Below are 16,296 nucleotides of genomic sequence, written 5' to 3'. Positions count from 1 at the left end.
TGGCTTGGTTGGTAGAGTGCTTACCCAGCATGCAAATAGGCCGAGGATTGGTCCCCGACACTGAGCAAGCCTGGTGTAGCTGCCTATGAAGAATGCCCAGTCAGCAGAGTAGTCACCATTGCTTCAGGAAGCACAAAAACTCGTGTCAGTCAGAGGCCCCTACGCCCTCTGAATCCTTCCCACTATCCTTTCTTCCTTCCCCAAACCGGACGCCTCCTTACGGTGATGTCAGCTCTCAATTTCTCAATAAAGCTCCCAGAACGTTCTCTGTCCTGTCTCCTGAGGATGCCTTCACCGTGGACTGATTTATAGCCATCGCTTGGTATCCGTGAGTGTGTTTGGTCCTCTATGCAGACCAAAACTCTTGAGAATTTCAAGTTCTTTTAAGAAATGGTGCAGTGCCAGTGTGGAGTCCATACACACCCCTTTCCACTGCCTTTTAGCACCTCTGGATTACTTCACAAGTCCTAATAAAATACCAACACTATGGGAACGGTTCTTATACTATATTATGTAAGGAATCGTGGCAAGGAGACAATCCATACACATTCAATGCAGATAATAAACTACTTCTGGACTATAGTTTGGATCTGAGATTGTAGGACCCGCAGATACGGAAAACTGAGATCATTTTAAAAACTGAAGCCTAAGAGCCAGCTGGTGGTCTGTGCCTTCCCATGAGCTCCCCATGTCCCAAGGTCCCTGCTGCTCTCTGAGGCCTGATTTTAGTTTCCTTGACCTCCAAGCCTTTTGAGAGTCCTTCAGAGGCAGGAAGGCTGGGTGTTTGATGTCACTTTTTATGTTATTTGATGGAATTTTTCTCCTTACCGATTTAGGCCCTTGAGTGAATTTCAGATCTCATTTTGGCTACTACCTAAAGACAATTCATTTTAAGGCAGGGGACATGGTTCAGAGGTAGAGTACTTGTCTAGCATGTACAAGGCCCTGGGTTCAGTACCACTAAAAGGTAAAAACAAAACAAAACAAAAAACTGAAAGTTAGTTTATCAGTCTTGAGGGCTGGGGCACTGAGCCTGTTGGGAAAGTACTTGACCCGAGGACGTGAGAACATGAGTTTGAACCCCTACCACTCATGAAAAGCTGTTTGCGGTGGACTGCGCCTGTAGTCTCCATGATGAGATGGAACAGAGATAGGGTTCCCTGGGCAGCCAATTTCCTGTAACCTATAAGCTCCCAGGTCAGTGAGAGACCATGTCTCAGAACATGGGGTGGAAATAACAGAGGAAGATACTCAGGGCCAACCTCAGGCCCCATATGTGTATGCACGTGCACATATGCATGCACAAGTGTGCACACACACCAGTCTGTATCTCCACACACAAAGTAAGACCGTAAGAAGGACAGGCAAAGCAGTGTTATGGCAATGACTTTTGTAAGCCATTCCTGTACAAAACGGAGACAAATTATTTCCCTTCCCTAATCCCTTCAATGGTTTTTCTTTTCACTTTGGTAAACTTTTGTTTTCCTGTCCCTCGAGGCCTTTTATAGACACCCTCTCCCGACTTTGCAACGTGTTTGTTTCTAGCGTCCTCGTGTAATACACTCGATCATGCTGCTACCTCGTGATTTACGGCTGTCTCCTTTAGTGCAAGGCATTAACGCTATTTCCATTTTCCCTCTATTATAACTAATGGAGGCAAGGACATCTCTCTACATGCAGTGTTTTTCCTGTGTGTGAGTTATGTCCTTAGGACGGGTTCCCAGGAGTGGGATTAGTGGGTCAAAGGGTCTGAACAGCGTTATGGATCCTAATATTTATGGCTAAACGGCCAGAAGGGTCATTCTAATTTACAGTGCCACCTGCAACACATGAGCGTAGTCCCTCCCAGGCTTGCCAGCGTTGGCCTCTTCAGGCGTAGTTAGCTTGGGGGCAGATTTCAGAGGCATTTAGGTAACTTGTTACTCTCTTTAATTCCCATAGTTATTAAAAAAAAACACACTAGGCATTTTACCTTAAGTATATTTACTTGGTTCTATTTTATATGGCTAGGTTTTCTTCCCAAAGGGTGATTTATCACGATATCACTTGAAATTTAAAATATGCTATAATAAAAATGCCAAATGCAGACCTTGGATATAGGTCAGTTGACAGAGTGGTCATTGGCTGCGTATGCAGGATGTCCTGGGTTTGCTCCCTGGCACGGCGTAAAACTGTGATGGTGCAGCCTGTAATCCTAGAAGGACGGTCAGGGGTTTGCGTTGTAAACTACATGGAGAGTTTGAGGCCAGCCTGGAGTGGAGACTCAGCCTCAAAAGTAAGTGCCCAGTCCACCCAGCGCCATGAAAATAATCAGCGAAGCCCACTAGGCTCATTCTGGGTTCAAAGCAAATGGCCCAAGTAGCAACAGTGGTTTCCTCTGCGCCTCTTTCCTCCTGTCCTGTGTTCCATGTTAAGGTAAATCGCGGCTTGTGTATCTAAGTTTCCTGTACAGTGAACAGTGCCTGTCTAAAACGTGCGCTTGTTCTAAGTTAACCACAACGCTGTCCTCACGCCAACAAAATGACAGTTCCTTAGTATCAGGGAATACCAGGGTGTAATGCAGTTCTCCAAAGTGTCTTTGTTTCTGCTGCATCCTTCTACTCACCACCCACATTCTTACATTCCTCATCCTTCTCTTCCTCCCCTTCCTCCTCTTCCTCCTCCCCACCTCCTCCTTTCTACCTCTTTCTCCCCTTCCTCCTCCTCCTCCTCCCCACCTCCTCCTCTTTCTCCTCCTCCTCCTTTTCCTCCTTCCCACCTCCTCCTCTCTACCTCTTTCTCCTCCTCTTTCTCCTCCTCTTTCTCCTCCCCTTTCTCCTCTTCCTCTACCTTTTTCTCCTCTTCTTTCTCCTTCTCTTCTTCCTTCTCCTCCTCCTCCACACTTTTCTCCTCCTCCTCTTCCTTCTCCTTCTGTTGTTTTTGTTTTCTGAGACAGGATTTCTCTGTTTAATAGCCCTAGATATCCTGGAACTTGCTTTTTAGACCAGGCTGGCCTCAAACTCACAGAGCTCCACCTAATTCTGCCTCCAGAGCACTGGGATTAAAGGTGTGCACCGCTACCATCTGGCTACATTCTTGTACCTCTAAAGCTGGGCCTGGAGAACTCAGCAGTTAAAAGCGCTGGCCGCTCTTGCAGAGGACCCAGGTTCGATTCTGAGCATCCCTATTGCAGGTCACCTTTTCTAACTCCAGTCCCAGGGGATCTGACACCCACTTCTGGCCTCCTTGGAAAGGTCACATATGTGGTACACATACGTATCTTTCAGGCAAAATACCCATGCAACATAAAATCAATTAATTAAAAGAGTTTCTCATATCAGTGTGTAAGAGACTTTATTTTTGAAAGGTACCTAGACCTCAGCTGGTAGGGAAGAGTGTAGGTTGTTCAACTGGCTGCTTATTTAATAGAGTTGGTTTTGTGTTTTCTAGAAATAAAAATCATATGTCCAAGTTAGTTTATATTTCATCCAATGTATCTTTGGGACCTATGGCTAGAAATAGTATTTCTGGATTGAATGATCAACATGCGAGAGCTTTTCCAGGTGTCACTTGGTCCCTTCCATGTGAATTCTATCGCTTTGCAATGGCAGATTTTTATAAATGGATGTCTGAATGCTCAGATGCACAAGCTTGTTGGAAGGGTAGCATACTGCTGGTTGAATCTGCATACTGGTCTCACTCTTGTTCAAGACATGACCTAGCACAAAGCACCCTGGTCCTTGCTTTTAGAGAACCTCTGTCTGTCCCGGGACACACAGTTTCTAAGGGAAAAGCCAGAAGGAATCCAGAATGTCAAACGTGTAACGTGATGTTACAAAGCGGGCAGTGCAGCCCACATCTGCCGTGGAGCTGGTCCTGCTTACGGTGGTCCTCGTGAGTCCTTAGCCCTCTGAATCCCACGAATACTTTTAGTGATTCTTTCCCCAAACAAACTTTGGACACTTGGTTGGTCAGGTACAAATATATTAAGAGAGGTAACTAAATGTTGGAAGTGCACATGGTTCATCAGCCCATGATGGATAATTAATCTCTGTAAACTTGAGTCTGTCTTGAAGCATGCTCCCTGAACCGATAACTTGATAACCTTTTTATCGAGGTCCAAACAATACAATCCATGTGGAGAGGTTGGCTAAACAAACCTAACAGGACATCCCTGGGTCTCATCATCCCCTGTTATCAAAGGTTCTTGGGCCTCCTGGTGATCCAGGAAACAATACATCTAGAGTACAGGGAGCCCAGTGGGGTCGAATGTTTACCTGATATGCACGAAGCTGGAGTTCAATCCCCAGCACCCCATAAAACAGGTGTGGTGGTATACTCCTGAAATGCTAGCATCCAGGAGGTCCAGGCAAGAAGATTAGGAGTTCAAGGTCATGTCCAGCAATATAGAGATCGGAGACCCATCCTCCCTCAAAAAGGAAAAAATAAAAAACACTGAATGAAAAAGAAGTCTGCACACAGGTTCTGCACAAACCAGCGAAGATATTTCTGCCCTCTAATTACCTTGCAATCGCCCAGTTCTACAGTTTTGTTTGACGGGTTTTCTCCTGTCTCTCTCTAGATTGAATCGTTAAAGAAAAAAGTGCAACAGAAGCAGCTCCTGATACTGCAGCTTTTAGAAAAAATCTCTTTCCTGGAAGGAGAGGTAAGAGGCTACGGCTCTTCCAAGCTGGTGTCTTCCCCGCCATTAAATTTTATGTTGCTGACCCTGCTGTGGACACTTAATTAAAAATATAGCTATTTCCTGGCCTTATAAAATTGATTGAAGGTTAACTGCCAGCTCTGCAGAGGAACTCTGACGGCTCCTTATTCTCCACACTCTCTGTGCTCCCGCCTGCTGCTGGCAGCGGTGCTCTCAAAGGTCTGGTGCGTCTTCAAGGATTCTCCCTGCAAGCCCAATATGTGGTTGCTACCCACAAGTTCTCGCGTGTAGAGGGCTTTGTGGATGACCCACACAGCATCCCTCACAGGGTTTACTCGGCACCTTTAAAAGCTTCACAAGAAGGATTGTGGTCTCTGTGAGATGGGAAAACAGGCAGGAAAGGGAGATGGTGTCACCCAAGCTCATGAAAACCCAGGGTCCAGTTGGGGATAAGACTCCTAAAATCCAGCGCTCATCTCTGCTCCTCCTAGTAAGCCTGTTTTAGAGGTGACTTGGTTCCACCGGCATCTTGGAGTTGCTTCACGGTCTTGCAACTGGCCCTTTGAAAGGCATTTGGGGGATTTTGTGGCAGTTCCAGGGGAAGAAATTATGAGTTGGAAGAATTTTAGGGGGTTGGGTGTTAATAGAAGGAGCTGAAATGCATTTTCCCTGTAGGCTCTTTATTAAGAACTTGGCATCGAGCCTTTGCCTTCTTTGACTCCACAAAGAGCTGGTTTGCCAAGCACCTGTCCTTGTCAGTGTCCCTCTGTGCAGCCCTTCCCCCATGAAACACCCGGGGACATGACGGTGACTCAAGGGGGAAAAGCAGGATGTCATTTGTTGAGCGCCTACTGTGTGCAGAGTGTTGCCAGTTCCTTCCCACATGTTCTGTATAACCTAGGCACAAAGAGTGGGACCATTCCAGCCGAGTACAGCAGATTGGCTTATTGACAGACTGGTCAGAGAGTTTCCTTATCTGTATAAAGGAGTCATAACTACACGAGTGTGGGACAGTCCCACGAGAGTGCACAGGGAATGTCTGGCACAGGCTGGAGAGATGGGTGAGCCATTAAAGGCGAGGCTCACAACCCAAAATATAAGGGAGTGCAGGGCATACTGAGTGAGCACTCTGCTCTTGGCTTAGTGAAAGGGCTTCTCTCGGAATAAATGATACCCCCCTTTACAAAGACGGGACTGAGTTTCAGGAACATCATTTCCCGTCCAGGTTTACGGTAGAGATGGTGTGTGTGAGTCTAGCGCCTACCTCCTTGCTGCATGCTTGCCGGCATGATGATCCAGGTCATCATTAACTTGGATGGACAGACTGACTGACTATGGCTGCCATAACCAGGAGCTTCATGGTCTCTAGGGACCTGGTTTCAGATTCAAGGCCATGACTCTTGGCCATGAGTCTTGGTGTCCTGGAGGTATTACCCTTTTTGGTTACTGGGCCCAGCACCAGCTCTTTTTTTTTTTTTTTTTAAGACAGTATCTCAAGTGACCCAGGTTATCCTCAAACTCACCATGTAGCCAAGGGTGACCCTGAACACCCGCTCCTGTCTCTACCTCCCAATGACAGGATTTCAGGAATGTGCTGCCCCCCTGGTTTCTGGCATTTGTTTTTAAGACTTCCTTCTGAAATCATAGCCCTGTGTGTACCAGGTACAAATGCATATCTACCCTGGTGACAGTCAAGGGTCCCTGGAAGAGGTCTATGTGTCCAGAGAGAAGTTTTCAGAAAAGGGGGAAGAGATGCTGACAGGTAGAAGCTCACCTCAGAGAATACCCATCCCCCCAGTGGGCCCACCTTGTTTCTGTCTATGGTACGTCCACGCTTTCCAGAAGTGTCCAGGGGAGTGTTGTGCATGGGGGTCGGGGGTGGAGCTCACAAATATATGCATTGTTTAATGTGCAGATAATTCAGCTCGTGGTTTGGGCTGCTGGGATGTGGATATGACTTGATGCTGGGAAGTGATTCCAGAAGTCCCCAGTCTAGAATAGGGAGATGAGCCTGGGAAAGGAAGCTCACCTCTGTGGGCAGCCAAGGCTCACGGCACTTGGGGTCTCTGGGATATGGTACAGAACTAGCTTAGATTATCTCCAGAGGACCAAGCAGTCTCCAGCCCAACCAGACCGTGGCTGGCATCTGTCCCCGGGGTTCCATCCGCTTAGCCACCTAGGCAGGATCACTTTTCCTGGGATGCTCACAGGAAGGTTTGGTAAAGACCGAGGAGATGATTCCTGTAAGGAGGCTGTGAGCATCAGAGGATGCAGGAGGGGCCTACAGGAACAGCCATGTTCATCTCAGAACAAGCCTAGGAATCCAGTCCTTCTTAAGCATTTAAACACTGATTATAAGTCTGATTAGCTTTTCAGGGCAAACACAGCCATTTGCTCTTGACCACTTCCTTTGTTGTCTTTAAATAGCAGACAAACATATAAAGTCACATGAAAAAAATGAATGCAGTTGTACTTAAATATTCCAAAATATCAAATATCACGATTTAATGCAGTGTCCTTTTTTATTTTTTACCTTCCCAAGACTGCTGTCTTGTTTAGTTCAATAGTTGGGGGAGGAGTGCAGGGGGCAGCTAGAGGACAGCAACCTTGGCTGTCATTCCTCAGAAGGACTACCTACCTTTTTTGAGTCAGGATTTCCCACTAGCAGGAAATGCAGCAAGTAAATTAGGCTGGCTGGCCAGCGAGCCCAGGGGTCCTCCTGTCCCTACATCTCCAGAGTTGGGATGGTAGATGTGTCCCGTGATGCCCAGCTTTTTACCATTACTGACCTGTTCCTAGCTGTGTGTTTGTGACAACTGACACCAATGAATCCCCCCCTTCCAACTGATGTGTGACTGATGATTGAGCTGTCCTTCTGTGGGGATCTGGGGTCCTAAGTGAGATGACTCTCATTTTATTATTCTTAGCATAGAAGTATTGTAGACAGGCATATAATTAATACATAGTAAGCTACATTGCTTTAGAAAAGCTTTCTAGGTTAAAAGTCGATCACATTTCTTACATATCTTAAGATCATCCTACTTTTCTATTATAAAATTATCTATTATAATAGCAGCATCTAATATCACTCCTTATACACTATATATTAATGTTGCCTTTGAATGACACGAGCACAAGGCATTCGATTATTTCATCCTCTACTTAAGCAATCTTCTGTTGCTATAGCAAAATGCCTTTTTTTGGTTTTGTTTTTTGTTTGTTGTTTGGTTGGTTTGACTTTTTTTGTTGGTAGTGGTGTTTTTGTTTCTTTTTTGTTGTTTGCTTGTTTGTTTGTTTGTTTTTCCTGACAGGGTTTCTTTGTGTGGCCCTGGCTATCCTGGAACTAGCTCTGTAGACCAGGGTGGCTTCAGACTCATACAGATCTGCCTCTGCCTCTCTATCCTATAGGTCACTAATTGAAAAGCTTTGGTTCTTACACCACTTGGTTTGGTAGTGTCCTTAGGCCGGTGGGGAGTGCACAGTGGTATCCCAGGGCTGACTCATCAGAGTTAACTGTATGCACCTGTATACTTCTGAGTTCTTCACTCCACAGGACCACGTAAGACTCAGGCAGGTTCAACCTGCTGTTGCTTGTAGCTGAGGATAGCTATGAATGCTCCCTTAAAGCATTATGAGCACTGGGGAGAAAACTCACTTAGGAAAGTAGTGACCTGGCAAACAGGAGGAGACAACCTAATCCCCAGAACCCAGGAAGCAGGCAGGCAGTGGTGCCCCACCCGAGACAGGTGATTCCTAGGGTTCCCATCCAGACAGCCTAGTTTACTTAGTGAGCTCCAAGCTCATGAGAGAGTGTTTCTCAAAAGACAAGGTGGATAGGCTTGAGGAAGGACAGCTGAAGTGGATCTCTCACCTACACACCTACACACACACACACACACACACACACACATACACACGCATGCATGCATGCATGTGACTGCACATACATGAACACACACAAAATTGAGATTTATTTTGTGATTTTATTTTTGGTCACTCAATGTCACTCAGTGCCGTAGTTCTCAATCTTGAACTTTACAGATGACAGTGTTGGGATGTAATTTTAAAAGGTGCATGAGTCTTATGGGACCAGATTCTGACCCAGATTTCCTCATTATCTGTGTATGCTGAGCAGATCATTCCGCTCACAGCTTAGACTCACAGCTCTTAAAGAGGCAGGAGGAAGGAGAGGACTCATGTCATATCTGAGACTGCTTTTATTTTTAATGTTTGAAAGCTTGCTGCTCCTCCCCCACCTCCAAAAACTACATCAAGACATTAGACAAGCAGTCCAGACTCAATGAATGCACAGACATGCTGGCAAACACTCATACACATAAAATAAAAGTGAATAAATCTTTAAAAGAATATCCTATGGTCTGGAGAGATGACTCAGTGGTTAAGAGCACTGACTGCTCTTGCAGAGGTCCTGAGTTCAATTCCCAGCAATCACATGGTGGCTCACAACCATCTGTAATGGGATCTGATGCCCTCTTCTGGTGTGTCTGAAAACAGTGACAGTGTACTCATATGCATAAAATAAATCTCTAAAAATGTCCTAAAATAAAATTAGAGGCCTGGTCTTCAGCGAGTGGCTAAGCCCTCTGGACTAGGCTAAGCCTGCTGGACTAAATTCTGTTTTTTTCCTTGCTGAAAATCTTGAATTTCTGGTGATAGTTAAGAGTGACAAGAAATGAATCCAAAGTCTGGTTTGTATCCATCCTGTCCTTAACATACACAGTGCAGGGCACATGCCTCTCTTGTGTCTGTGGGACACTTCTAAGACTCCCATTAGGTCTCCTGGGTGGCACTGTGGCTGCAGCATGGCTCCCCTCATACATTTTATTGGACGTGTGATTATCTTGGTGTCTGATTCAGATCCTGGCCACTGGCTTCCCCGAGCCAGAGGGGAGCTGGGAGAGGAGGTCACTATGGCCTGTGCGTGCGTGCGTGCGTGTGTGTGTGTTGCTTTCCCCCACGTGCCCAAGTTCATCCTTCTTGGAAGACTTACAAGCCCCCCTGTCTACACAGTGGTATTCATTACACATACAAACACAAGGTGGTAGTGTTTAAAAGCAGGAGAAGCAGACAGCACCCCCTCAGTCCCAGAAGCTTCTATAGAGTGCAGTCCTGGTGACAGACTGAGCTGTTCAGTCATTTCACTTATTTTTATTGTTCTTTATAACTTAGTATAGCAATGTTACAAACAGGCATAGTTAATACACAGTAAGCTACGTGCCTTAGAAATGCTTCTTAGTTCAAAAATCAACAAAATGCTAACACATCTTACAGTCACCATACTTTTTTATCACACGATGACTTCAGATTATTTCCTACTCTTTTCTCCTTGAGGCAGGGTCTCATGTAGCCCAGGATGGCCTCAAACTTGTGTAGCTGAGGATGGTCTTGAACTGATTTCCTGTCTCTGTCCCCAGTGTACTGTGATCGGAGGTTTGTGCTGCCTTGCTGGGTTTTAATTTTTCTGCCTTTGTTTTCCTCACCTTTTCTGTGGTTCAGGTAGTAGCATTAGGCCCTTAACAACTGGCACACGTGCAAACACACACACACACACACACACACACACACACACACACTCACATACAGGTGCATGCATGTACCTGTCAGACATCTTCCTCCAGTTCCCCCACTGTCTCTTATGTTTTAAGACAGGGATTTTCAGTGATCCTGGAGATCCTTGGATCTCACTGACTCACAGGATTAGTTGTCTGGTGAGCCCCCAAGCTTCTCCCATATCTAGCATTGGCCTTCAACATGTGGGTTCTGGGGACCAAACTCAGGTCTTCTTGCTTGCAAGCAAATATTTCACCCACTGAGCCAGCCCTATCTTCTTTTAATTGGATAATTTATACTAATGTACCTTTAGATGTATTGATTCCTTCCTTTACCATCTCTATGCTTTCCCTAAGTCTACCTAAGATTATTATTAATAATTATCATTGCTAATACTAATAATATGTTAATATTGTATTATACTATATAAAGTATATAAATATGATGTATAGCATATTTGCATAATACACAAATATTATAATTAATATTAATGACAATAATAATAACAATAATAATAAATGTTATACTTCTGTATTCTAAAATTTCCGGTTGAACCTTACGTGGTTCTTTATTTTTCTTTACTAGTTCATTACCTGTGAGCATATTTTTCCATTATCTCTTGATCATGATTATGATAGAAACATTCAAATCCTCACCTGCAAAGTCTAGCACCTGGGTAGCATCAGGACTGTTGTCTGTCCATCACAGTTCCCCTAAGAACGGGTCACCTCTTGCTGACTTTTCCCATGTGATGTGACTTTGGATTCTAAACCAGGCACTGTGAACCTTTTAACACGGAGACTGTAGATCAGAGGTTCTCAACCTGTGGGTATTGACCTCGTGATCTTTTCACAAGGTTTGCCTTAGACCATCAGAAAACACAGGTATTTACAGTACAATTCATAGCAGTGGCAGAATTACAGTTATGAAGTGTCAATGAAAATAGTTTTATGGTTGGGGGTTAACACAACATGAGGAACTTTAATAAAGGGTGGCAGCGTTAGGAAGGCTGAGAACCACTGGCTTTGATTCTGCCTCATTGTTCTAAAAAGGCAGTGAGGACCTTCCCCTTAAAAGCGAATGAATTTGCCTCAGTTCACTTCCTTACCACTCCGATTCATACTTCTTTTAGTTCACCCCTCATGGGCAGGTGCCACAGGTCTACTGGAGACCCCCACTGAATCCAGAGCACAATCTGGGGGACCCCTACTCTGGTTCTCATCTTCCCATTTGTTTCATAGTCTTGGCGGTTTAAGGCTCCCTTTCTTGGCCCAAAGGGTGTCGGTTCTCCTAGAGCTGAAGTTGCCAGTGGTTGTGAAGCTGTCCAACATGGGCAGTCTCCTCCTTTGCTTTCTCTAACTCTCTCTAGTGACTGCATTCCCTCTCCTGACTCTGATATTTCCCCTCTGGGTTCACTCTAATACTTTGTGGACACTTTTGTAATGGTATCACATTGTTGCTAGTTCTCCTCAGTTCTCTGTACCATAGCAAGACTGAGATTGGCAGGGATGCTCATTGTTCCGTATTCCCTTCTCTGGCCACTGCCTTCCTCTACACTGTCCAATATACAGAAGATACACACTATTTAAAATTGATCTCATTCAGTGTTCATGGTATTAATTTTTAACTTCTGTACTTTTGTGGGCATTTGATATTATACACAGAATGCCCATGAAATTTTTGGGGCCACTTGTTCACCCTTCCCTGTGTGGCAGTCCAGGGCAAATTTCCATCTCTTATGCCCCCGATGATATATCTTCACCCTGGTTAGCCCATGAAACCTTCAGGATTAACATCTTTGCACTAGAGAGGAACAGGCCATAAGGGCTGGGGTTGCTAGCAAGAAAGACTTCTTTTTCCTTTCTCTTTCCTCATAACTAGGAGAGTCCAGAAGAGTGTGCCCTGGCAGAGTAGGACTGTAGGTCTGTCATAGCTCGTCAGTTGCGGGGGCATGGTGAGCACATGGACTTTCTTTATACCATTTCCATGTCTCAGAACCTCATGCAGACCAAGGCTTTACACAACAGCTCCTTGGCATTGCTCATTCAGAGGGGGCTACTGAGTGACAACCCACATCCTTAAACCAAATAACCCTGTCATCTCGTAGACTTGTAACCCTGTTGCATTGGATCTCGTAGACTTGGAGTGACAGACAGTGGTTAGCTGCCTATGTGGGTGTAAGAACCATATTTGAGTCTTCTGTAAGAGCAGATGATACTCTTAACCGGAGATCCAACTTTCCAGCTCCTTCCATAGGATTTAAACTTCCATGTGGCATTCAGTATCTGGGATCCATGCTTCAGCTCAGCTCAAACTTAAAAAAAGAGAGAGAGAGAGAAATGCTGTGATTTTCTTTCTGATTATTTTTTAAAGCTCATTGTATTTATTTCTACATTTATTCAGTAAATTTTATCTTATATGTTACTCATGAAGTTTCAGTAATCCATCCAAGATAATAGATATGGCCTTTATTGTTTTAAAATTGAATATATTACTAAAAATATGTAAAATAATTTGTTTAAAAATCAATTAAGGAACTGGGAAGTCGGCTCAGCAGTTAAGAGCGCTCGCTGCTCTTGCAGAGGACTTGGGTTTGGTTCCCAGCGCCCACATCAGACAGCTCACCGCTGCCCATAACTTCAGCTCTGGGGGATCTGACAGCCTTTGGAGGCCAGAAGGGGGTGCTGGACCCCCTGGACCTAGAAAGGAGCTGAGCCAGCATCCTTGTCCTCAGCTTTCTTGCCCCTTTGTCCTTAATTTTCCCCATGAGGCACTTTTCCAATTCCTGGGCATCTAATCATAGCTTATGCAATGTTTGGCTCCAGCTTTAAAAATAAAAACCATGAGAAGTATACAGAATGCTAATTTTAATCCCAAGGAGCTCGTTCTAGTTTATGTGTTTGAGATTCTGAATTTTTCCACACCTATGAAATACTAATTATTCAGTTATAGAGGCATTTCCCACTAAATTAAATTAATAGACTTACTCACTTTATAGCTTAGTAGGGGAGTGTTAAAAGTTGACTTGCACCTTATTTATAATGCCAAAAATGTGATAAATATCTAACTACCCATCGTATAAGACTGATTAAATAAATACTGTACATCCATACAATGGGATACTATGATTCGGTTAACATAGTTTGGTGACATAAAAAGAAAACTAGTAAATTTGGGGAGATATCTATAACACATTGATGTGTGTGTGTGTGTGTGTGTGCATGTGATGTTCACAAACATGCAACAGAGCTCATATGCAGAACTTGTGGGAGTCAGTTCCCTCCTTTTACCATGTGGATCCCGGGGTTCAAAGTCAGGTCAGCAGCCCTGGCCACAGTCACTATTACACACTGAGCCATCTCATTGTCCCTACAACAAATTGTTGATTGAGAAAAACCAGATAATGCTGTAGCATAGCCAGCATGTTAATGCACAACTTGATGTGCGCATGTGCACACACGGAGAGCTTTGCGTAATAATGGGAGTGAGGTGTTTTGTCAACATCAACTCTAAGGCACACCCTGTGATGGAGGTCAGTGCTTCAGACTTGATTTACTAAATCTACTTCCTTCTCCATTCTAGAATAACGAACTACAAAGCAGGTTGGACTATTTGACAGAAACCCAGCCCAAGACTGAAGTGGAAACGAGAGAAATTGGAGTGGGCTGTGATCTTCTACCCAGGTATTTAGGAATTTCCTGTTTTTCTGACAAAAAAAACTCCTCTTCTTTGACTTAAGAAAAATATTTTCCTGGGCTGTGATGAGCAGAATCGAATTCTCCCTATGAAAAGTGCAGCTCTAAAGCTAAGTGGTGACCTCTGAGTAGGCAGAAGAATTATGTGGGGTGGAGGAGACAGGGAAGGAGAAACTGAGGGAGCCATGGCTATCAGGTACTGCATGCCTTTCCTTGTTCATTCATTCATTCATTCATTCATTCACTCATTCATTCATTCATTCATTCTGCACACTGTTCCAAACAGTTAGGTTACAGGGAGAAATAAGATTTATTCCCACCTGAGAGTAGAGTATGGAGGAGGGACAGGATATAGGAAGACATCAATAACCATGTTAGAGGGTGTGCTGGACACCTTAAAAGGGAACATCCAATGAGGAACAAAATTCATCTTTTCCTTAGTACCATTACTGAGTAAGTTCAAACGTCTGGTTTGAATCTGGCTCATCATAATGATCTTAGACTGTGTGCTGGCTAGTTTTCTTTTTTCCTTTATCTCATGCCGGCTGTCAACTTGACATAAGCTAGTGTCATCTGGAGTCTGAGTTGAGAAAATGCCTTCAGAAGAGCTGGCAGTAGGCAAGCTAGTCAGACATTTTCTTAATTAGTGATTGATGGGGACAGGGGGAGCCCAGTCCATTGTGGGTGGGGCCATCCCTGAGCTTGTGGTCCTGGGTTCTGTTATGAGCAAGCCATGGAGAGCAAGCCGGTAAGCAGCACTCCTCCACAGCCTCTGCATTAGCTCCGGCCTCCAGATTCTTGACCTGTTTGAGTTTCTATCCTGACTTCCTTTGATGATCAACAGTACTATAGAAGCATAAGCCAAATAAACCCTTTCCTGCTTGGTCAACTACAAACGATAACCCTAAGACAGACTGTAATCCTGCCTTTGATTGTCCAGCTTCATTACTAAGCCGACTGTTTATCGTTCAGCTCCTGCCCACATGGAGGTCTGTGCCCTGCTGAGTGAAAGTTGAATCTGTGATTTAGTGTCCTGCTTCCAACTGAAACAAACTTGCCACGGCTAGGTGCTCAATTGTGTTCAGCCCAGACGTGAAATAATATGGTTACTGATGCCATATGGCTTGTGATTAAGGTTGTCAGAGTCATGAACTACCAAGCCCTGGTATCATGAGAACAAGAAAGGACTCTTGCTATAGGCGTGCACACTTGCGAGGGTCGTGCTGTGTTGGCAACAGTGATCCAGAAAAGGTGTCAGATCCTGGGATCTTTAATAGTAGCATCTGCTGGGAAGGAGTGACCAGCCGATTGCCCAGCTGGGATGGGGATTGCCTGCGTCTGGTCCTGTTAACCACCTGTGGCCTGGTGTCTGAAGTTCTTTCTATGCTGAGGCCTTGGCCTCCCAGTCTTAAAAGTCAGTGGCTTTACCGAGTCTCCAGCATCACTAACGTGATACGGTGAGACCTCATTTTCCTACTTCTAAATCTGTGACTGATGGGTTCTTTCTGATTAAATCCAGCCATTTGCTGTCGTCAGAGGAACTCACTAACAGCATTGTTGAACTTTCTTTGCCAGTTTTCTGATGTCCGGGTAAACAGGCAGTTATACCATTCTAACAGAATTAACAGGAACTGCTTTTTAAAAAAGACAAGGATACATGAAGTAGATTCAGCATCTCACCAGCACAGGACGCGGTTTACTTGACGAAAATATAAGCAAAAGAAATGACTGATTGTGTTTGGGGACCCTTTTGAAATATAAGTAATTCGGTCACTTCCCTCTCTCTCAGGCTTTTCAGAAAGCAAGTGTCTCAGCTCATTCTATTTCCCCACATCATAAATCTTGTTTGGCCAAGACGGGCACAAAACCATGTCTGAAACCAATAAATTGTTTGTTTTCTGATTCCCACATTTTGGCTTAAAACGAGCTTTTCAATTTGTACACCCAGGGATAGCCAGAGGCAAACTTTTATGGCTGCGTTATGAAACCACAAAACAGCTTTCATAATGGAAGTGCTGACAGACCCTTAACTTATGGCCACAGTGAACCTGGAAGGCATGTCAGAATCGAAAGGCAGCTTTTCCATAAATGTAGCATTTGGGTTTCCCTCAGGATCCATTGTGGCAGTTTAACTGCTTAGGTCAGTCAGCGGAGGAAATGAAAACTACATAACCACATTTCCGAAAGGGCAGAATAATATTTCACCCGTTTCCTCTCAAATATTTATGAAGTGCCTACTATGTGAAAAGCACCCCCAGGTCACAGGGGTGAGGAGACAAGAGCTTCTGAGCGATCCCGAGGCAGGGTTTCCACTTGGCTTCTCACAAAGGCTTTGCCCTGTTGGGGGGGCTTCTGGGGAGGTGGGGGGGGAGATTACTGAGGTGTTCT

At 44.6% G+C, this 16,296-nt stretch overlaps 1 protein-coding gene across 1 annotated transcript in view; it reads left to right on the top strand.

Moving 5' to 3' along the window:
* LOC116906639 (myocardial zonula adherens protein-like) overlaps nt 1-16,296 on the top strand; it is a 112,138-nt gene that overhangs the window by 64,365 nt on the left and 31,477 nt on the right. The window contains 2 exon segments of the mRNA XM_032909416.1: nt 4,562-4,645; nt 13,796-13,896. Of these exon segments, the coding sequence (XP_032765307.1) occupies nt 4,562-4,645; nt 13,796-13,896 (185 nt within the window).

The sequence above is a fragment of the Rattus rattus genome, chromosome 8, assembly GCF_011064425.1.
Source record: "Rattus rattus isolate New Zealand chromosome 8, Rrattus_CSIRO_v1, whole genome shotgun sequence".
Classification (NCBI taxonomy): domain Eukaryota; kingdom Metazoa; phylum Chordata; class Mammalia; order Rodentia; family Muridae; genus Rattus; species Rattus rattus.
This window is presented reverse-complemented; position numbering and strand designations above follow the sequence as displayed.